The sequence below is a fragment of the Erithacus rubecula genome (genome assembly GCF_903797595.1).
Source record: "Erithacus rubecula genome assembly, chromosome: Z".
Taxonomy (NCBI): Eukaryota; Metazoa; Chordata; class Aves; order Passeriformes; family Muscicapidae; genus Erithacus; species Erithacus rubecula.
This window is the reverse complement of record NC_136661.1, coordinates 6,695,448-6,719,495: the sequence shown is the minus strand read 5'-3', so window position 1 is coordinate 6,719,495 and position 24,048 is coordinate 6,695,448. Positions and strand designations below refer to the sequence as shown.

Below are 24,048 nucleotides of genomic sequence, written 5' to 3'. Positions count from 1 at the left end.
TACCCCCACTGACTAGATGTATATCTACTACTTTATTTTACATAGTCACACCCCTTATCAGAAGTCCTAATAGGTTCTTCTTCTTTGGTGGTTTTCAGTGTTCCATGCCCTTTTTATGTGGCTCAAGGACCACTTTTGTGTAAGTGCAGTATCACTGTTTTGCATAACTTCTGCTTCATCAGCAGAGCTGAACTGGCATTCTGCTTGCATTTTGTGTGGTTTCTGTTTGTCTAAATTACATCATTCATCTATTTCTCCAAGGCTGTGCTGTTCTATTCTCCTTATCAGAGTAAAACACTGCTCTGTTCTACTGTTCTTATCAGCGAGACAATGATGTGAAGTGCTGGCTAGGCTGTCACTGCTAACTTTCCAAGTTTCTACTGCCTCTGATTTACTGTGGGGCATTTCTGTGTCCGATTGGGTTTTTTGTTGTTGTTCCATAATTCATCTTATAGAGCAGTCTCACAAACAGTTTTGCCAGAGAAAGGGCAAAGCTCTGCATCACAGGGAGGAAACAAATGGGCAGATGAAGGCCATCCTCAAAAGGGCACTGCAAGAGAGGCAACATATGACTGCTTCAGGAGCAGTACTGAGGACTCCAAAATCACCACTTGCCAATGCAGCTGCCCACACCCATATCCAACAGTGTGAAATCACAGAGGAAATCTCAGCCTGGAACAGGAACACTTGCTGAGGACAGTGCTAAAGATCTGAAGAGTATTTGTGCTGGTGTCAGGGTGAACTCCTGGGCATCCCATGCACAGTTTAATCTTGCTTGTTCAGACCCTGGTGTTGCTTAAGGAACATAATGAACAGGACTGTGCATCCAAAGCCCAGACTGAAGTGTGACAGGCTTATGAGAATCATAGAACCATAGAATCATTTAGGTTGAAAAATACCAGCATGATCACCAAGTCCAAGTGTACACCCAGCACTGCCAAGTCCACCCAAGGACTCTTTCTAACAGGCCACCAAAAGAAAGATTTCTTCTGTATCAAGACCATGTTCATGCATATGCTGTGGCAGGGAAGTGAAGACTAAGAAATAGGGAAAAGGATATTGTTTGATATCAAAAATGGACCTGAAGAATATAAAATGCTATGAGCATGAACTGACAGCTGTTTATAGAATTTGGAGAAAATCTGGATTTTTTTTTTTCTGCCATAGGTGTAGAGGTAATGAAGGTGACAGCACTTATTCTTTCTTTCTTATGCACTTTTCAACATGTCACACTGCCAGAGCTCACAGGAATATAAGCTCAGGACAGAATCCAAGCGCAGGAAGGAATCAATACATGGAATAGCAAATGTTAACCCATAAGTAAAATGAGCCAACAATCTCCTGGTTATAAAACTGCCACTGCTGTCAGAACACTGTGAAAAACACTGGGGGATTCACCTTTTCCTTCTCCTGGTGAACAAAGTTCTAAATGTGGCAAAGCAAAACCCCCAGTGTGGATCATCCTTGAGAGGCATGCCTTGTGCCCCTCTGGAGCACACACACTGCTGCTGGGGCGCAGGGCAGTCAGCCACAGCCAGTGCTACACTGCTTTCACAGCCTGTTTTCCTGGTCTCCCTGACCAACTGGTCATTCCTAGCCTCAAAAGTTTTCCAACAAATTGTATGATTAAATTCCTTAAACAGTGCTGCCCATTTGTAATCCCTTTCTGCAAACATGCCTCTCATGAAAAATTGCTGAACGCCATGGTGTCTCATTTATATTTCATTCTGAAGACAGGAAGCAAAGGGATTAAAGCTGGGGATTAAAACACTTACTCCTTACTGCATTTTCTCCTTCAGAATAGTTTCTTAGTTGCCATGGGCACTGCTCACTGACCCTGTGGCCCTGAATGCACTTCTTTTTGCATTGGTGACATCTTTTAAGTGGACTTCATAGAGAACAAATGAGGGAAAATATCCTTATTCTCAACTGCTCTCAAAGCAAGAAAATAGATTTGCTTCTCTTTCAACCCATTCTCTCCTGTTTGCAGTTTAAATAGTGAAATCTGAACTAAGAGTCTGAATAAGGTCAAGCAAAAACTGAAAGACACAGAAGCCTTATCTCATATGTTTGCTCCCCATGAGGAAGGTGTTCACAAACAAAGCAGTTTCTCCAGATTAATACAGTCACATAATGGAGAATGTCACTGGTAATTAGCTCAGTGCCTGGATGACCTTGTGAAACACCACTGCTGTAATGCTCTAACCCTCCTTGGCTCCCTCCTTCATTGTCAATTAAACATTCTGAGTTAGAAAAAAAATATTAAAAATAATTTCTTCCATGTAAGAAACACAATAAGCACTGCGTTACTTGAGTTGCAAAAAAAAGCTTTCTTCAAATACTGAGAAAGAAAGAAAAAAACTGTAAACCTATCATGAAATTAACAAAGAATACTAGCTTAAAAAAATCCCCAGACATGGGTTTTCTTTTCATATTATTCACAAAATCTAAAGGCTAGTATAAAATTTTGGTTTTTTCTAGAATCTTTAAACAAACTGGTAGCTTCATCAGTTGTGTGTTAAAATCAATATGTAGTCACAATAAACACCCTGTTTCTACTGTACTGTAAGGGAATTAAAAATAGAACCATCAAGAAGTATGCAGCTCTGTAAGAGGTCTGTATTATTCTGCTGAGTGAATAAAATATTTGCTGGCATAACCCACAATAGAAAGCCAGACAATCTCTCAAAACTTAATAGAAATTTCCATGTTAACCTTTTGAAAACACCTGTATGTCTTAGTACGATAGAAATATTTTTCAATAGGAGAACGTCATGTCTTTAGGCAACTGGGTTTTTTCTAATTTCCTGTCTTCATTGTGAGGTGGACAGGTTTATATGTCATACTACAGGTTGAGCTGAGAAGTGTTTGAGAGAAGTGCTGCAGAAAAGGACTGGGACAGTTGACAAAAAACTCAACATGAGCTGGCAACATGTGGTCACAGCCCAGAGAGCCAAAACCCAGAAACCCAGAGAGCCAAACGTGTCCTGGGCTGAATCCAGAGCAGAGTGGGCAGCAGGGCCAGGGAGGGGATTCTGACCCTCTGCTCTGCTCTGGTGAGACCCCACCTGCAGTGCTGCACCAGCTCTGGGCTCCCAGCACAGGAAAGATGTGAAGCTACTGGACTAGGTCCAGTGGAAGCCACAAATTTCATGAGAGGACAGGAGCACCTTCTGTACAAAGACAGGCTGAGGAAGTTGGGGATGTTCAGCCTAGAGAAGAGAAAACTCATAGGAGCTTTCCAGTATCTGAAGGGGGCCTACAGGGAAGCTGGAGAGGGACCCTTTTTCGGGAAATATATTAACAGGCAAGGGTGACTGGCTTAAAACTGAAAGAGAGTAGGTTTAAATTCAACATGAGGAAGAAATTCTTCACTGTGAGAGTGGTAAGACACTAGAACCAGTTGCCCAGAGAAGCTGTGGGTGCTTCATCCCTGGAAGTGTTCAAGACCAGGCCGGACGGGGCTCTGAGTAACCTGGTCTAGAGGGAGCTGTCCCTACCCATGGCAGGGGCACTGAAATTAGATCTTTAAGGCCTCTTCCAAGCCAAACCATTCTATTTTCTGTACACATTATACTTCACAGGGCTCTAAGAGAGAAGAGGTGAACTTTTAGAAAAGGAATATAAAATAACTAGTCTTTGGAAGAATTAAATTATTAAGAACTGCCTCTGAAGGTGAGGATTTTATATTCCCTTTTTGCTAATATGGAGGTTGCACAGTGGGAGAAGAGGAATACCTGTAGGATCTTTATAAACAAGGTGGCTTTTGTAAAGCCCCCTCAGTTCAGGTGGGAACCCTCATCAAGCTCAGCAGAGGCCACTCAGAAAGGGAATGCCAATAATTGCATTGGCCAGATGATTCATATCCTTGTCCCATTGTTTTGGTATGCTCCTGTCTGCTCTACTAGTACCCACCACCACAGTCTGAAGTAGGAGTGGACATAGCTTAGGTACCAAGCTGCCTGCTTCATCTCAGCAGGGCAGTCTTATCACAATTTTTCTTATTATTCAGGAATAGTATTCTGAAAACTCCCTACCACAGCTAGTTATCAATCTTGGAAGAGCAATGAATGTAATGAGGAAGAAATCACGCATAAATAGCATCAGGATTAGAGAAATTCTGATTGTCTTCTGTGCTTTATTCCTGCACAGCAAAATAATACCTGAAAAAACCTCCTTCCAGTCAGATATCATAGGAACAAATGATGGAGGCATTCCATCATGATTGGGGTAATGTTTTGCTAACTTCCCAAAAGCGGCTGTTCAGCCATCATTTTAGAACTGACCAATCTGTATGAAAAAGAAAGATTATCAGACAGAAATAAATCAATCTGGAAGCCCTGCACATAACCCTTATCTCCTTCAGTCTTGCCACTCCCTCTATTCCTTAGTGATTTGGTACATATACCATATCAACTGCAATTTTTAAAAATCCCCATCAGGTCTAGATAATTTTCAGAAATATCCTTTGGACTGCCTTTTGTGAAGCTATGCCTCTATGATATTTGATTTCTGACAGCGAGAGTACAAAAAGTTTTTGTCCCCGGAAAAAACCCAGAAAAACAAATATAGCTCTTGTGCTAGGCTAAGACTTAGTCATGACCTAGGAATATCACTGATGCATCTGCTGAGGTGTTAATTTAACGATCTGGTCAGTTGAATCCTTGTATGGGTTCCTCCAGACCCATTGGAAAGATCTAAGATGGTACAAGTTTACAGGACAGATAGCTTTTGGAGGCAGTTGTTAGCTAAGCATTCAATACCTCAAAGCTTGTCTAAAGAATATATCTGACCCATAAATAATTTTAATAAAAAGACCAAAGACATGATATGGTCACTATTAGAACTGCCAAGGAATCACAGGCTGGTCAGCTGAATGAGGAAATTATTTGGTATAAATCATCCTTCAATTCAAAGTCCAGACTAAGATTTTTGCATTCTCTTTAGCTTGTCTTGTTTATGTTAACTGTTCAAATTATCTCTTCCCTTTTCCACAAAGATGGAGCTAACTAATTGTATCTTTAATTAAACATCTTTCAAAACTTTGTCGGTTTTGGTTTTTTTGGCAGGACATATAAAGTACTATTATATATGACAACAGTTATTCACTGGTATGGGTAAAATTAAAACTACCTAAAAGCACAGCCACTGCATTGTTCAGGTGATAAGGTTAATGTTACTGAACTGATCTTGTTTTTGCCAAACAGCTGCACAAAACTAGAACAATCTTTTGTCCTTTTATAATTATTTCTTATCTGTATGAAAGTGCACTTTTGAAAAGAGAAAACCTTTAAGAAAGGTAATAGACATTGCAGATTTCATAACAAGATCCACAAAGCCAGTGGAGAGTCCATTCCATTCCATTCCATTCCATTCCATTCCATTCCATTCCATTCCATTCCATTCCATTCCATTCCATTCCATTCCATTCCATTCCATGTGGGAATTGCACTGTGGTATTTGAAAGTGAATTAAATATTTTCTTTAGATTTTACAAATACAGATTTCTTCAGTATGACTGCTACAGAAGTAGTAAATTACTTTTCACAGTACACCTGAATGGAAAAGACAATGATCTCATACGTGTACAAGGCTGAGTGCCATCTTATCCAACAAAAATGGATCTTCATGGAGACCATAATTTTGGTATTGACTGTCTGTGCAGGCTTCAAATTACTGGGTCTCTCTAGCAAAGAAGGCTAGGGGAGCTGGGCTTGTTCACCTTGACAAGAGATGACTGAGAGGGGACCTCATCCACGCCTGTAGGTCTCTGAAGGGAGGGTGTCAGAGGCTTTTCTCAGCAGTGCCAGGCAATAGGACAAGAGGCAACAGGTAGAAACTGATGCACAGAAAATGGCACGTGAACATAAGGAAGAACTTTTTCACTGTGAGTGTGACTGAACTCTGGAATAGATTGCCCAGAGAGGCTGTGGAGTCTCCCTCATTGAGGATATTCAAGAACTGTGTCACACAATCCTGTGCAATATGCTCTGGGATGCTCAGAGCAGGGAGGTTTGACCAGATGATTCCTGTGATCCCTTCCAACCTGACCCATGCTGCAATTATGTGTTCTAATAGCACAGGGTCTGGATTTTGTTAATGATATGATATGGATATAATGATATGAATGATATGAATGATACAGGTAGAACAGAACAGCATTTTATTCTTATCAAGGACAGTAGAACAGCACAGCCTTGGAGAAATAGATAAAGGATGCAACTTAGGTAAATAGAACCCATGCAAAACGCAAGTAGGATGCCAGCTCAGCTCTGCAAGGCTGAAGTAATGCAAAAAAAGATATTGCACCTACTCAAAAGCAGGGGTCAAGGAACAGGCAGCTAAAAATACATGGGACATTGAAGACAGACCCCAAAGAAATTATAAGGACTTGATAATGGGTGAGACTATGTAAAATGAAGTAAAACATGTCCATCCAGTAAGGGGGGATCGCTAATGAATAAGAGATCATTTTTGTATGATAAACACCGTTTACCTGACACTTGGGCACTCTGTTGGAGACAGGATCCTCCAAGTGACCAGCACACTGCTCTAAAGAATCCCTGCCCTCTAATACACAAAACCATGTTAGAAAGTTGCTATCACAATGGTATCACAATGTTCCATAATTTAATTTTCATTATCTTCAATAAAAAGACTTACAAACTGAAAGAGCTATGGTTTCTTGATTTTGAATACAATACCATCAGTTCACAGATGAAAGACATTTGTGCTTTACTGATACCAACAAACTGTAGCCAAATGAAAATAGGCTTACTTGTCTAGCCAACTTACAAAAACAATTTTGTAAATTGTTGTCCTTTCAAAGCTGAAATGAGAACAAGATTAAAGAGAACATGTTTCAAAAGTAATTGTAGTTGAGGGGCATGTTGTACATTAACATTCCTCTCAGCATCACTTTAATCTCTCATTTTGGGAACTGCCTGGTTTTCTTTCACTGACTTCCTGGCTTAGAAGAAATCTCATCTATCTTCCCAATGGAAAGATGAAATCTTGGCAGAGTCAGCAATTTTTCCTTTTAAAAACATGATAGTAAACATTGCTTTTCACCTCACCAAAATATTTTACAATTACAGACTGAATATTATATTACTATCTCTAATAGTAGAGACTATATCTAAAACTTAACATTTTCAGCATCTGTTGCCAGAGATCTGCACGCTATTTGGGTACATGTTTGTCCTCATTTTTATGAAGAATTTTTCAAATTACATAAAGGTGATTAAAGTAGGCATGACTATCTTTAGTCTCTCATGGGTCTGCTTTCCTCTGAAGAGTAAATAAAATTTTATTGTACAATCCATTAAATTACTTTTACTAAATGCATTTGTGCTGGGATCTTCTTGGTATATAGGATTTGATGTCATTACCCAGCGAGATTCCCAGTTAAAAGTATTTAGTGGATACCTTGGGCTTGGGAAGTGAAGGGGAACAGAGGCTGCATTACAGATTGGCAAAAAAGGAATTTTGCCATATATGGTAAGTCATAGACTTATCAACAGAAGCTGCTTAAAATAATTGAGAGTTGGAAATTTACCTATATCCCATTGCATAATCCTATCTTAGAGAGCCAAGAAAAGAGTCAAATTTTTGAAGAAACATCTACAGAATCTGGGGTGAAGACTCAATGTAAACATCAGCACAGTACATAAGATTCCACTCTTGTGAATATACTTCATCCTGCTATTTAAGTCTATGCAACATCAAAGACACATTTGCAGGTACAGTCTTGGAGAGCCAGCAATTTAAGAAGCCACAATAATGTCACTTGGTATGCAGGGGGAGGTTAAAGGAAGGATTAAAACCAGTCAGGCACGATATATTAAAGGAATCCATGACTAACGGGGTGTGACAGCAAAGGGTTCCATTCTTTTCAACAGAAAAGATCCCTAGGGTTTGAAGTATTAGTCCACTGTGCCTTTATCACCTTGGAATTTTTATAGTTATTTCTGATGAATTCACATTTTTGTAATTACCTTTTTGGCACTAAGCCAATTTTCACTTTTAATTAAATTCATTAAAAACCTTAATTCTTCATTAAAAGGCTTGTTGTTCTTATTTTTACTGTTATTATTACCGTCAGGAAATATTTCAAATACCAAAGCACAATGTTAGTTAGTAATTATAACTTCACAAAAGTCCAGCATCTATCTGTGTTGTACCTCGTAAACATTATGCCGGTGATTAATAGGAGTTATGATGAAAAACCCTAGAAGAAAAAAATTCCCTTGAGTATCACAACTCAGCTCTTTAGAGATGAACTTATATATATAAACAGTTGATGACTCATGGACTTGACATCTACAGGGAATCAGCACTGTGAAATATCTTGGCAAGTACCTGGAACATGGAAACGCAACAGTGCCCTCAGAATCCATCCTTCCATCTGAGACTGGCCAGTATTCTGCTATTCTGTGTATTTATCAAGCAGTGGAATTTGAAACCAAGCATTTCTGTTTCCAAAAATTATTTTTATGCCTTATTGTGGGCCTTTAGTGATTAACCATCACATCAGAAAACATAAAGCATTAAATCAGGCAGCCTCATTAAGTCAAAGATTAACTTATCTATATAAGAACCACATCTATCTATAATTAGCTCTTATTTCTAATACAAAGTCCAAAATAACCCAAGTACTTGAAGATGCATTGAAACATTTAATATTATAACACTGATTTCTTTCAGTCAAGAAAGCAGAAAAATTACCTTTTTCCTGACTTGCTGATCTTTGGAAGAATGGGCTTTCACATGTTTTCTCAGGGAACTTGGATCTGTGTATCGCTTAGCACACCCCGGAATCTCACATGCATAAGGTTTCTAAAATAAAAAGAAAATTTATAAAGCTACTGTTGTATCACAGATTATTTTAACTCAAGATAATCCTTTTTGAACCTTAGGATGCTGCAAACCACACTACTACAGAACAAAAACGTACATTATTGCAAGCAGAATGCCTGGCCATTTGTTAGAAAAGGAAAGGATGAAGTAAAGCTTTAAAGGAAGACAAATAAAAGGAAAGCTTTAATTTACAGCATCATTCATGATTACCTTTTTTTCTTAGCAGCGAATATTGCTAGATATACTTACAATTCTTCCACCCTCAGAGCAATCTTTGACTTAATCAGAAATTACAGTCTTTAGTGAATCAGGTAAAGAAACTGCAGTAAAGGCCCAGAAAGACTGTTTAGGATTACAGAAGGATCTGCTCCAGAAAAAGAGAACAAGAAAAAGTGTTAGTTTACTTTATTACAAAGCAGGCAAGCAAAAACCCAAGTAATACTGAAGTTCAGAAGTATTACATACAAAAAAACAATTAGGCATTTTAATGTGAAGTACTGATCAACTCTTTCAGCTCATATTTTCTAATAATGCTTCATTTTAGAAAAACGCCTGTAAAATATCCTGTAATATCCTTATAGTTTTATTAAAAGAATGCCCAATAAACTCTTAAGTGATATAGATGGCTCATCTTGTCTGTTCTGTCTGTCTTCCCTGAAAACTTGTACGTTCACTAAGTATATTATCTATATACTTAAAGATATTTATATTTAGTGAATATATTTTTATATATTTATTACATATAATTTTATATTTATATTATGTTTATACTTGCATATATTTATATAGTGTGTTTTATACTAATGCTATACTTATACTAAGTATAAAATGAACATTAGGTCCAACTATTTTCTGAAAGTAGCTATTCAGCAATTTAGCCACTTATATTACAAAGAATTGCTGAAAACACCTTGTACACATTACCAACTTGCCAGTCATAGTATTGACTATTCAAAACGGGTGATTTATTTTTTTAACAGTGATGTAATTCAAATGGCATTATTTTAATTGTATTTGTGGATTTCTGGCCTTTGGAAACTGAGAAACTCTGAGAAAACACAAACTTTGCTTCTGAAACAGATTTTTTAAACAAATCTCATTAGTGACTCAAATTTACAAGGCACAATCTGTTGGCATGAAAATGTTTAGATTTGCAAAACTATTCTACCTCTCTTGACTTTCTGGTACATGCCCCAGCCTCAACTTTTCATCAAAGAAAAGCACTTTATATTGCAGATAGCTTCAGTTTCCCTAAAAATCAGCTAAGTGGGAGAAAGCTACAGTCTCTACCTGCAGCAAGGACCATGGAACTGTGGTCTTTCTACCTACCAGCCTGGGACCATCTTCTTGCATATTTATATTATTAGGTCAATTTTGAAGCAGCTTCAACAACCTCATCAGGCTTTCCACCCTCCTGTCTCTAAGGTTTTGGGCTATGTGCTGTGACCAAGCTGGAGGAAAGGAGCAGAGGGTCTAAAGCACAGGGGAGTGCAGTGGGAATGCTGCATCCTTACAGTGTCCAGGTGCGTCCTCTGGTGCTTGGCACGGTCGCTGGAGTTGCTGAAGGCTTTCTGGCAGCCAGGGTGCTGGCAAAGGTACGGCTTCTCACCCGTATGGCTCCTTAAGTGGATCTTGAGATTTTCTAGTCTGGAAAAGGCTTTCTTGCAACCCTCAAACTGGAAAAGAGAAAGAAATTATTTGAAAGGAAAGCCCACGCAGTAAACTGCAACAGCAAACACTGAACAGAAGGGTAAAAGGGCATGCAGAGACCTCCAGCCTGCTATGGCTGGCTAGCTCTGCAGGACCTGGCTTCTCAATGTGGGTGTTGCTGCAGGGTTCAAACTTTTAGACTGCAAAAATGTACCTATCCTCCCTGCACACAGCTGAATTAGCAGAGTATGTCCTACATTTTGCAGATGGCACACTGAGACCCAAAGGGACCAATTAGCTCAAAGTGCAGCACTTGCCTGGGAAACACAGCACCAGATGATTGCCCTCCCTGTAGCACACAGAGAACAAAATGATCACTGTGAGGTTCCCAAGATCTCTGCTAACTATCCATGTCTCTCCTCCAGACTTCTTTGGATATTAGGAACAGTTCCTATTTCTCAATACCAACACAACCTAAAGAGCAACAGCAAAGACATGCAAGGAAATTTCAGTCTGCTCTACCTTGCTAATGGTGATGCAAAAAGTGAAATGATTTCTGAAATATATTTTTTACTTTTCTGCCATAGGTAAATGTATGAATTACTAAAAATGATGTAAAGTAGTTAAAACAGGATGTAATTCCTATGAGGAGCCAATAATCATGTGGCATCGTGCTTCTATACCAAATCAATTACTGCATCTGTGGGAGAAATCTATCTTCATACAAACAGAAAGCACATTTTTCATCTATCATGCTCTCATAGTATACTCTAGCCTAAGGGAAACTAAAAGATCCCTTCTATTTGACACCAGCATTTTTATATATATTTGATTTCAATTAGACCTAAATATTTATGAATATCAGAAGTACAGGCTTTCTAAAATTCTGTCAGTCAGGATCAATTAATCATATTAGTTTCAGCTGCTGCCTATCCCATTATGCAACATCTAAAGCTTCAGATGCATAGCAAAATGCTAGTTTGTGGTTCTTGCATGCTCACAAAAATAATAATTCTGTAGCAGAGATATCAAACATTTGTAAAGCTAACACAAAAATTTCCATCATTTCGCTACCTATTAATTTCACTTGAAAAGAAGCAGGCCATTTTTCACTGGTGTCAGAATGACACAACTAAATTTTATAATCTATTATGCAGTGCATGTGTGTTTACAAAAGCACAAGTAGGAAAACTGACATAATTCTGGTCATAATTAGCATGCCTTTCTTACAAATCTGTAACATTTTCAAAAAAAGAGAAAAGAATTTCACAAAATTTTTATCACTTAATTTTAAGCACATCTTTTGGATTACTGCAAAAAACATTTCAAGTTGGAAGAATAAAGTATAAAACACATTAATTAAAGTAATTCATTAAAGTATAAAACACATTTTAACACCCAAATTATTAATCAAAGTATAAAATACATTTATTACCTATAAACCAGAAATATTAAAATTAAGCTTAAGAAATTAAAGCTTGATATAGAGGATGAACCATGCCTGCTTCACCATAATTGCAATTTGTCTTTCCTACACATGCACTTCAGAAAATGTCTCAACCCATGAAACTTTTTATTTCTATTCCATCCCTTTATCCAAAACAAACCAGTGTTTTTCAATTATCTAATTTTGATCACTGAACATTAACTTATGCTTGTATAAATAGTGTTGCCTTTATGCCTTTATGGAGCTTTAACATGCATACAAAACGTTGTGAGTGTAAAATATCTTTACTCTTAAGGATATATTTTTAGAAAATATTACAGGATTAAGAAAAATACACCAGTATATCTTAAAATTGCCTTGATGAGAATAACACATTTTTCTAGGAAAGCATAAAGAGTGGAGACAGCGTAAAAATACGACAGCTAAAAAACTGATACAATAAAGTGATCACAGAAGTGATACAATTATAGAAGGGGTTGGGTTGGCAGGAATCTAAAGGATCATTTAGTTACAACTCCCCTGGCATGAGTAGGTACACCTGCTAGAACAGGTTGCTGAATGCTCCATCCAGCCTTGGCTCCAATACTTCCAGGGATGAGACAACTTCTCTGGGCAACCTGAGCCACTCTCACAACAATGAATTTATTTCTAACATTTGATATAAATGTGTTCTTTCAGTTTTAAACCTTCAAAAAAATGACTTTCAAAAAGCAAAATAATTCAAGAATACCTCTGTTAAAATTAGAAAGAAATTTACTGATTAGCCTATCTTATACAGACAAGTTATAATTTTGTAATAACATAATGAGAAAACAACCATACATTCTAATGACTGTAACTATGCTTGAAATAACAATAATTGCAGTATCTCAAGAAGCCATTAATTTTATAGAGCAATACTTAACCAATGAACAAGTTGTAGAAGCATGACTCTGTTTTGTTTATTTTGCAGCTTATTAAACTTTGAATTTTCAAGCATGCAAATGAACATGTAAATGATTGTTTATATGGCTGTAAAAAGTACGATTAATTTTAAATGGGGAAAAAATGTTTAAGTAAGCAGAACTGGGGCATCTTAATATACAAATTTAAGAATTATTATTTCTGAAGATGTCTGCATTGCTGAGCATAAATTGGAAGAAAATATAGTTCTCTCTTCCCTCCACAGCTTTAAATTACTGTATTCACAAAGCAATATTTAGTTGTGTATTGCTGGAAAGGTCATTCCAGCAAAACAGTCCACAAGCCTGTATTATTATTAAAAATAATAATAAATAATAAATAATAATAAATTTACTCAGCAATTAATGAATGTCTCTTCTATAAATTTTAAAGCCATAGAAATCTCTGATGCTTAAGATAAAAGGAATTAAAAGATACTCTTCAACAGCACAGAACATACTCTCTACCCCGATAAACAGATTACAGTGGAAGTATGGCATGACCACTTATGGGGGAAAAAAAGTCAGGTAGCTGATAGATATTTTTGAAATGAAACTCACAGTTTTCTAAGATATTAACTATTGTAGTCACTAAAGTATATGGCATACCTGTAGCATTCTGAATCTGTTTAACAGTCCTAAATATATCCTGATTAAACCAGATTTTTTGCAAGCCTTACGTGAAATTAATTGTGCAATGTTCTCCTAAACTGCAATTCAGAAATCAGTTGCTGAGCTTTTATTTTTACTGCTGCATGCAGTAAATTGAAACCATTTAAGTAGTTCATATAGAAAATTTCCTCTCTGTACTTCCTGAAGTTTTTTTTTAAATACATTCGTGCTTACTTTCTCCTTCTATAAGGACAATTATGAAAAGCAAGAAACAATACATTTACAGAGAAAGGTAATACATGACAACAGGAAGAAAAAGCAGTCTTATGACTACAAAACATCCATGTTCTCATAAGTGCACTGTTCATCCTTGTTTACACAGAGATGATGTTCAGCATACCAGGCAACCCTCCTGCAAATTGACAATGTAATTTCATAGGTTATATTAAAAAAAATAATCTGCGCAACATGCAGAGCTCTGCTGGATGCACCATGCATTTCTGAGCCCTGACTGGAATTCACTATAAAATATATTTAGACTCCTGAACTATAGAACAGAATGGTAATATCTGTGTGAATACTGCAGTATCAGTAGCAGACAGTCAGTGACTAAGTGGCTAAGAAATTAGTCAGTTTTCTTTGCAAAAGGAACAGTTCTGATTATCTCAGTTGATCACTAGTACAGCAAGGATTGAAATACTTGTTCTGGCAGACATCTGTCTGAGCTCTGATCCATTCACTGAAAAGTATGTAGTCTTCATCTAAAAGTAAAACACAGCCAGCCTAGCTTCTTCTTAATCCAGTATCTAATATTATCTGATATTAAATATATTCATGTTTTCCTGTCTGAATTGGCTTTGCTTTGGCACCCAGGCAGTGTATTTTCTTTCATCATTTTTCTGCTGTATTAACATTATAAGCAATGTAAAAAGTAGCTTTTTTGATTCTAGTTGGTTTTTGTTATCAAACCATTTAACCTTCTCCCAAATAATTTATATGTATCAAAAGTATTTGCTGTCTCACTATACACAATACTTTCTCAGACTTACTTCAAAATTTATTCCAAATCTCCAAAACATTGAAATTAAATTAATTGCTTTTAGAAATACTGACTCTTGATTTTCTAGAAATGTTCAATACAGTATACATAACATAACATCACTGTCCTCAAGTTTGGGCTTTTTTGTATCTTTTTTCATCTGAACCAGTTATACAGTGATCTGCAAATATTTCTAAGCATCACTGTATGTGGCAAAGGATCATCTTTTATTTTTTGAAGTTTGAAGGATAAGTATTTCCCTTCTCCATTGTCATGTGTGAGAAAATATTTATGGGATATTGTAATGAGTATCATTACACGATCCTCAACTGGTCTGTCTCCAAGCTTATGTAGGGTGAGGGGTGGTTTTCCTTTTTAAATTTGACTTTGCTAAACATTAGGCTGCCTATAACCATTAAACTGCAGCACCTGGCTTTCTGTGTACAAGAGCTAGCTACTGTCCACACAAAATCTCAATAACAAACCTAGATACATCAGGGAAAGAATATATTTTTTCTTTAATAAAAGAGAACACGTGTCTTAGGCAAGAAGCAAAAGAGACTGAGAGCTCCTCAAAAGGCTCTGATACAGGGAAACACATGAGCTATGTTCAAATAATCTCAGAAAGTTAGATATGGCATGTGCTTGAAGGAAAGGTGAAAAACTCTTCAAATCACTGCCAATCTGACTTGAGAAAAATCAACCCAACCCTAAGTACACACAGAGGATGCAATAATTAAGTGGTTCAAATGCATGCCCAGAGTTGCAAAATACCAGCTCATTTGGTTTAGTAATCTGTTCTGTCATAGGGAATGTTTCATGATGCAAAATGAGGAGAAAAACATGCACCCAAAAATTAAGATACGTATCAGAGGGGAGAAATTTCTCACTGATTTTAAAAGGCCAAGAAGATAAGAAACTTTACCCTAGCAAAAACACTTTCCATGGAAAACTGAAAGAAAATAATCAACATATCTACCTTCCATGCCTGTTCTTCATTAAGCACAATGCATGCCAGAGTGGTCCAAGGATACATTGAATCATAAATGTCGGACTGTGCTTTCCCCATAATCACACAGGTAAGAAAACCAGCAGTTTCACTGATACACAGCTCAAATCACACCTAGCTCTTTTTATTGGCCAGTCAATGCATGGCAAACCCACATTAATCTATGACTAATTGCACATGACCGTACAGACACATGCTCTAAAAACTTCTCATGCAATATCATTTGTTTCCCTTCTGACTATCTATGCGTTCACCTGGGATACAAAATCCATGATCAGTACTTCAGTGGTAGATTTATCAATGTTAGGTATTCAAGTAATATGAGTTAAACTCCCTTTGTCACATATTTCAGGATCATCCTAGTCTTCTTTACATCCTAGCATCTTACAGAGAGTGTTTTGGTTACAGTTGGTAAGATTAAATTATGACTCAGTCTTTTTTCTAGACATAATTTCTCATATTGTAGTTATAAGCTATATGCCTTCATTTCTGCTTACATATCTTTGCATTTGGCTGATTAACTATGTACCTTTTTGTAATGCAATAATTCAGAAAAATCTGAATTCAGATCATCTCTGTCAATGGGATATTCTTAGTATCTGTAGCTGTACTAGTCCCTGTTAAAAGTACAAAGTTAGTTTAACTACTTAGGACCACTATTCTGAGAATAAGTGAAACACTCTTCATCTAGTACGTGCCCTTCTAATGAAATTTGATACAAACAACTTAAAATCATAGAACTATGGACTTTTTTAGGTTGGAAAAGACCCTTCAGGTTGAGTGCAACCATCAGATCAAGTCCAACCACTACCCCAGCACTGCCAAGTCCACCACAAAACCATGTCACCAAGCACCACATCTACGACTCTTCTAAGCATCTCCAGGGATGGTGACTGCTGCTTATCTGAGCAATCTCTTCCAATGCCTGACAACTTCTTCAGTGAAGAACTTTTTGCTAGTATCCAATCTAATCCTTCCCCGGCACAATTTGGAAGTAATTTTCTTTCATCCTAACTTGTTACTTGGAAGAAGAGAGGGATACTCACCCCAGAACACTGTACCCACTCATTCAATGTGTTGATCCATACCCAGTTACAACAGCAAATTACTGTCTGAGATTGGCTTGACAAGCTGCTTGATTTGCTTACTTTTGTAATATTCATAAGTTGACCATAAGCATGATAAGTAAAAGTTCTAAATCTTAAAATTTGAAGGGAGATATCTTAATAAAAATATAAACCATTCCTAGATTTTAGGAAATCCTGTCATACATGTATACCTATGTGCAAATGGAAGGACTGGTATTCTTAAAAACTGTCTAGGGGAAAAAAATCTAGAGTAGCATATACATAAGGTACCAAAACAAATCTTTGAATTATTCAATAGCCACGCAGCATTTTCCAAGATTCATTAGCAGCTAAAAGGCACATTAATTATTTAACAATGTCCATCTGTCAATTAATTTTGAATGCTTTGAAAGACTGACCAAGTAGGTTATTCTGTGTCAGCACCAAGGTGGGTGGTATGACAAGGACAAGGTATCTCTTTGCAGCTATGGATTTATCCCACGAACAGATGTAAAAGTTGTTCCCTATACAGCTTTCAAACAAAAACAGTGCATTTCAGGCATTAATTAATAGTTTTGTAACCATATCGCTTCCTCAACAGTATTAGCAGGGTGCTGCTCTGCAAAAGATGTGTTTTCAAAAACATGAGAGTCAAACCTCATATGAAAACCTTTTAAATAGCTTTTTATACCCCTAGACTCTCCAGCCTGGCAATCTTGTGGATGACACATAATTAGTGTCAGACATCATTCAAACTGCTAACATCAGGTGCTGACTGACAAGGAGGCTGCAGTCACAGCTGAGATTTAAAGGTCCAGGTTCATTTAGTGCAAAGTCAGTGCTGTGCTTTTAACCCCTGAAGTGTTTAAATGGGGGAAAATGTAGCATTCAGAAGAGCACTTCACCTACAGTGCCTATCTGAACAGAACACATTTTCTAATGTGGCTGAATGCTGAATGCTTTTGTGAATGCACTAGCTTATATAAGGTCATATATTTTCCTCAAAACTGTGCAAAGGCTGGCATTTATTTTGTTTTTATAGTTAGGCTTATGAAATTATACAATGTCTTGGAATTTATTGTTCCAGTAAATAATGACCAATTATGTTTATATGTGTTACACGGATTATAGTAGATATTTCTTTGCCCAGTCTTTCAATGACAATTTGGTCCAGAGGTAATTAGTCTCTTTTTTGTTCCTCTGAAAAAATAGAAGGTTCCCTTCACCAGAATAACCTCTCTTCATGTTTTTTTCTGGTAGATTCCTTAAAATTTTATGATCCAGCATGCATAAATATAAATGCAAGCAAAAGATAATTACAGATCATGACAAAAAAACTAAAGTATTTTGTTATTTAGCTTTGTTGTACTTCCTACCTTAAGTTAAAAGGCTTATTATACTCAACAGATGTAGAATAAAGTTCATACTATTAGTCAGATGTAAGACTTATGGGACTAGTCAGTGCATACAGCTATAGGGCTCATATTTTTAAGAGCTTTTGACTAAGCAGCACATAATGCTTTTTTGTGTGTGTGCAGGGATTGAACAAGATTAATAGACTACATCCTAATCTGACTTCAGTTTTTCAATGCATCCATCTCTTTGGGTATTTTTAACAAGAGACATATGCTACTATACAGGAAATTAAATCAATGGAAAAGAGGATATATCAATATAGAGCAAAAATCTACACATCAGTTCACATGGGAAACTGAACCAGGCTACTTTTTCAGACAGATGCACATGAGAGGTTAGGCTCTTGCATTCCCTTTGAACAATTCTCACATTTTTTTGGTCACACTGTACACACTTGACTATTACTGTATATAGTCATATTACTTGAGTGTCTCAATAAAATTTACTTTTAATCTCCTTTCCAGGGAGATCAGTATTCTAATGTCAGTTCTGTTAGGACAGTAGACAAAGGATGGCATCAAATTGCAGTACAAGAAAAGGTATATGAGTAAGTAAATGTCCTTGCCTACCACACAATTTCATTGTGAAAACTCTCCTTACAGATGGCTTTTTTATTCCTTTGTTTTTGATAAATGCAGCATGCTCTTTTTTCCCTTTCTCCAGAGTTGTTCATACTTTTCATGTTCTAGAGATCTGCAGCACAATGTAACCTTACTTTCTAGGTAAGGCCCTGCCTAAGGACACAAATACCTCAACTGAAATTAAGCACAGTGCAATGAAAGTTATTTATCCCTGAAATAATGGTGTCAAGAGATTCATTCACCATGGTAATGTCTCTTGTTTTCATCAGTCTTAGTAAGCATGGCCATTTCAGCCTCAGAAGCTATTTCTGTTGCTGTAGAGAAGGTAAATATTATGACAAGTCCCTTCAAAAGAAACTATTACTGAATACATCAGCTGCTACTGATTCAAAAACCATATGGTACGGAAACTAGTAGAGGAAAAATGAACATTTTGGGAATTCTTTCTTTGCTTCCTTTCAGAAGACTGTGCTTGCACTTTATTTTTTTTAACTGGTTTTACTCCTTTCTTTCTCTTCCTCTTTGGCTTTTCTAAAAGGTTGTCTTTGAGTCTCAAGTAACTGAAGCTATCATCTGTAATCATGCAGCTTTCTCTACTAAAAGTTGTTCACTGCTAAGGCAGCAGCTATTATTTTTAAGCCCCAGAGTAGTCCTATACATTTGAACATTTTTTCCATCTTGTAGACATGCAAGAACTAAACAACCTTTTATCAAGTAAAAAACCAGTTATTTCCTTTCAGGTATTTAAAAAGATATATGCAGGAATACCATCTTAAAAAAAAAAAAAAAAAAGCTACACGTAGCTACATCTCACTTCTATAGTTCTGTTCTCTACAGAGGTACACTATATATTGAGATCATATGGAGATAAGTAGTGTAAATCACATTCTCATCAGAAACATTCTGTTGTTTTAGATTTTGCTCTTTGTGAATTTCACAAAGGACTAAAATCTGATCTGTATTGTATTAGGGGAAAAAAGGAATAAATAACCAGGAAATCTCTGAAACCAGGAAGCAGAAATGGGAAAGAAACTGCTTTGAGGATTCTTCCTCACTATACTTCATGTCAAGATTATAACTCATGATTTATTCTGTTTTCTATAAATAGTAACATCACACAAATATCTATTTCTATCACAGAAATAAGAGTATCCCATTCCATCCTGTCCAATCATGTCATATCCTATCCTATTTATAAATATGCAAATTGAGACTGAAAAACTGAAACAAACATGCATGCTGCTCTACAAACACTAAAAAAGTATTTCTTCTTACAGTTATTTGAAAATATTAACACCAAATTGCCATTTTCAGATACAGATACAAGGATATTAAAGATGGAAAAGCATTAGGACAGTTCTCAGGTAACTCTCAGTTATGGTGCACAGCTCACAGTTGGTACTGTAAAACTTTCAGCACAGTGTTGATATGAAGTTCTTTTTATTCCCAGTAAATGTACATAAGGGCAGCTGCTATCTGGCACAGGGTCCCTTGGTAAACTCTATTTATTATTTTAAAAGTCAAACTTTCTAAGTTTGTTGGCTTTTTTGGGTTTTTTTAAATTAAAAAAAGTCATTCAATCACTCTCAAAAGCAAAATGGGCAGTAAGAAATCCACTTGATAGTTCCAGAGTGCAGCATTTGAACTCAAATGCAAACATGGCAAAGATACAGTAGAACATCTCAAAAATGCGAATTTCATGTCCAGAGAATTTATGTACTTTTGTTATCCTGGAAGAAAAAAAACTCTACTGACTTCAATTTTGACAAGCTGACACTGATACAACTTAAAGGGCCTGGTTAAAGTGGTTTCATTAAAGCGAAAGCATAAGGCATAATTTCATGGGTTACTTGTTTATGTTAAGCAGTGTGCAGCTTGAAGTGCCTGAGACAAAAAGCACAATGCATACAGGAAGAGGCATCATTAGTGGAAGGAAATTTGCTTGGCCAAACCTGGACTTGAATTTAGAAGTTCAATTTTCACTCAAAAAATGCACCAAACAATATACTAAAAAGGTAATTGTCTTAATTTTAATACAATATTTACATCCCTGCTGCACTATTTTCTTCTGCCAAATTGGCTCAATCATATGTAACCCCTAACATAAACAGAATTTTTACAGATATAAGTAGAATATTTTATAGTTAAAATAACAGGATTAAACTGTGCCAGTATGCAATGGTTTGAGAAGCACCTTTCTCAAAGTATTCTCTTTCACAGGGACACACAGGAAGAACATTGTTTGATTTCAAGGACCAAAGTCTGATATTCTCCATTATGCAACAACAGCCTCATCAAGGGACAGAATTTCTTACAAATTTCATATGTCAAAATTTATTTTAACTCTTCTATCAGAGAGATAATGCTTCCAGAATGTTTCTTATGGAATTAATAAGTTCAAGCTATTCAAACCATAGTGTATTCTTGGCCCACTCAGTTAATGGAGAAAGAACTGTTTCTGCTACACTCTGCCAGAACCTCTTCCAGTAATTATGATTTATAACAAAGGTGCATTGGTGACCAGAACACTATAGGTATTATTTCAAAATTTTATTTCTTGCACTCCTTTTTAGTAGCTTTTTTCCCCCTCAAAATATAGCATGTGCATCTTTATAGCCATGGCCATCTAGTATACTTGTATACATAGCTATAAGAATTATCTGACTATCCTCTAACTATACCACTGACTTCCAATTTCCATCCTTATGGAAAACAGACATGACACATTTTGATTTTTCCTACCTCTGTTTCATAATGCTCATTCTCTACCATGATAATGCCAACTCACTTATATTCATGAGAAATTTTAATCCTGATAATTGTACATAAGAAGCACACAAGAATATATTACCTTTTGATACTTTAAATTATTTGGATGCAAGTAAATCATAGAGAAGTTGCATTCAAGGCTATATACATCAGTAAATATCCAACATTTTCAAATACTTGAAATGGCTACTTTGGGGTTTCAGTTGGAATGCACTCACTTGAACAATCTGAAGCATACTTAATCAAATCATGCTCTGTAATACCTAAAAGCTACCCCACAAACCCCAAAGCTAAGTAATTAGAAAGTAAATAAAATTCATATTTTAATGTTTATTTTCTGAATTCCAGAACTTTTTAAAACAACTCAATTACTTTTAAATCAGATTAATTGGTGTTTTATTGAAAAGCATCCCGATTAGTATGTATGGCTGCTGAAAAAATCTGGACCTGAAAACTCTGCAAAATCTACTATTCAGCAAAAACTTAAGCAAATTAAAATGGGGCAAAGGTGAATTTGTAAACAACCTTAGCATGGCTGCATTACTGCCAGCCCATACTCAAACAGTTGTCATAATAACCAGGTTCTAATTCTGCATTACTTTAATATACCACACTTTCACTGAAGTCAATGAGAATTCTGACTATGCAAGGAATGTAGAATTACAAGTAGTTTCCTAATCCTTAGATCATAAGCCAAGATAATTATAATGCCTCAACTCATAATGTTGCTGACTGAACCCCTCTGCAGCACCTTTTAGGGCATTAACAGCAGGATTCTGCTGAATTAGTCTAAAAATCATATCAAGAACTTGCCTCTGCAATCTGATTTGTAATATGTAATTTAAACTAAGCAACCAAAAAGATTAGAGTGAAACATATTTGAGCTGTTTAGCAATGTATCCTTAACTCTTCTTTCCTCTTTGTCCCTTGTTAAAGGGGAAACCAGTAATACAATTCAACATTTAAGATCCTCATTTTATCCTGTTCTGAGCAGAGCTACTTACACAGCTGTCTTTTCAGGGCAAAACACAGACCACTTGCAGAAAAGAACAGTTGTGGAAAAAAAGGCAAAAGCACTTGCATTTTAATCAGTGGGAGTCCATCACAATAGCTAACAGCCAAAGAGGTTTATTTCTTGCCCCACAAACAAACCACATCAAAATTTACAACAACATTCAGGATGTACTTTTCAGCCCAGTAACTATTTTCTATTCTTGACTGCTTAACACTCGGCTTTTTTTTCAATTAGAGCCTGAGTGTTCAATTAGTTAAAAATTTTTTTAAAAAGGCAAGAAAGAAAGAAAGAAAGCCTTAAAGAAAGGATTAAGCCCTGTATTTTATGGAGAGAGAACATAAATTAGAAATTCTTTTCAAATCTGGAGTATGCATACTTTAATCTTCTGCCCTGCTGCGAAGTGTAATAAGAATAAAGGCAGAAAGAAGCTTTTTTGCTTCATTGAATTTGTTCTGTGGAATATATGCTTTTGACTATCTGCAACTAAATCTCAAAATTCATGACAACTCAGACAATACTCCTACACTTTATAAGCCTGTGCATTAAAAAGAGAGCTAGGAGAGCTTGCAGAAACCCACCTGGTGAGCAAGCTCTCCAGATTCAAAAAGGCAAGTCAGAAGGCCATGTGGATGTGAAGCAAAGAAGCCATGACAGTGAGAAGAGGGTGACAAGACTTCATGTACCAGCAATCCAGCTCTTAAGTGTGGTGTGGCTTCATAAGCAAAATACATTTCAAAGTAACCAACAAAACTGACTGATGGGTGTGAGTTAGGGATAAGAAAACCAATGGAAGACGTTAACGGTTGGACAAGGTAGAACTGCTGCTTACTGTTCACTGTTTCTTTGCAGAGTATTTTACTAAAATCTAAATGTCATGCTTTGAATTTAAATTAAAACAAAGATAATTTGAAAGTGAAAAGGAATACTGAAAGCAGAAATAGGCACCATCATTCTTCTAGGATAGCAAATCCTCTTGCCTGTTTGTGCCACATCAAATTGAGATAGATTTTTGCTTAGATCCCATGACAGTAAAAACAGCCCAAAAAAGAAAAGATAAACTCTCAGAAATTATTTTTATCCTTTTGGTGCAGTGTACCCAAGTGCAAAGAACCGGTATGTACATATAAGAGAAAAGAAAACAACGCTGCTGCTCCTCCTCCTCCCTCTCAACACCAAAAAACCCCATAGAATGGAAGCAGCATGAACCTCAGGTAATGGCTAGGGTTTATTGCTCTCTGATGTTCCATTTAATGCCAGCAAAGCTCATCGCTTGGCTCCAACAAGCTGAGTACTCCATCACCTGCAACTCAGTTTACATGCACCAGAACCTCTTGTCTCTTGCAGACATGCCTTGCAGCAGAGAGTAAAAAACCATTTGGAATGCTCAGAAATCACACTGTGCAGGTAGTCAGGTCTGCATCACAGGCAAGAGTAGGGCCACGAGCGTGGACTGGACGGTGGCTGCAGTCAGGACAAACGGCAGTCACTCTGACTGCCCCCAGTGAGTAATGGCTGATGGCAGAGATAACAATGTGATGCAGAATCTGGGGCACAAATATTTGGGTTAGACCTTGGTTTGGAAGGAGGCAGGTATAATATATGATATCTAAATCAACATGTGTCTGGTTACCAGGGACGTGACT

The 24,048-nt window shown here is 36.6% G+C and overlaps 1 protein-coding gene across 1 annotated transcript in view; it reads right to left on the bottom strand.

Moving 5' to 3' along the window:
- The window catches only part of GLIS3 (GLIS family zinc finger 3), a 150,254-nt gene that overhangs the window by 32,831 nt on the left and 93,375 nt on the right, over positions 1–24,048 (bottom strand). Inside the window, exons 4-5 of the mRNA XM_079330024.1 lie at positions 10,374–10,535; positions 8,728–8,838 (exon numbers count right to left, since the gene is read on the bottom strand). Coding sequence (XP_079186150.1) covers positions 8,728–8,838; positions 10,374–10,535 — 273 coding nt within the window. The remainder of the gene's footprint in view (positions 1–8,727; positions 8,839–10,373; positions 10,536–24,048) is intronic.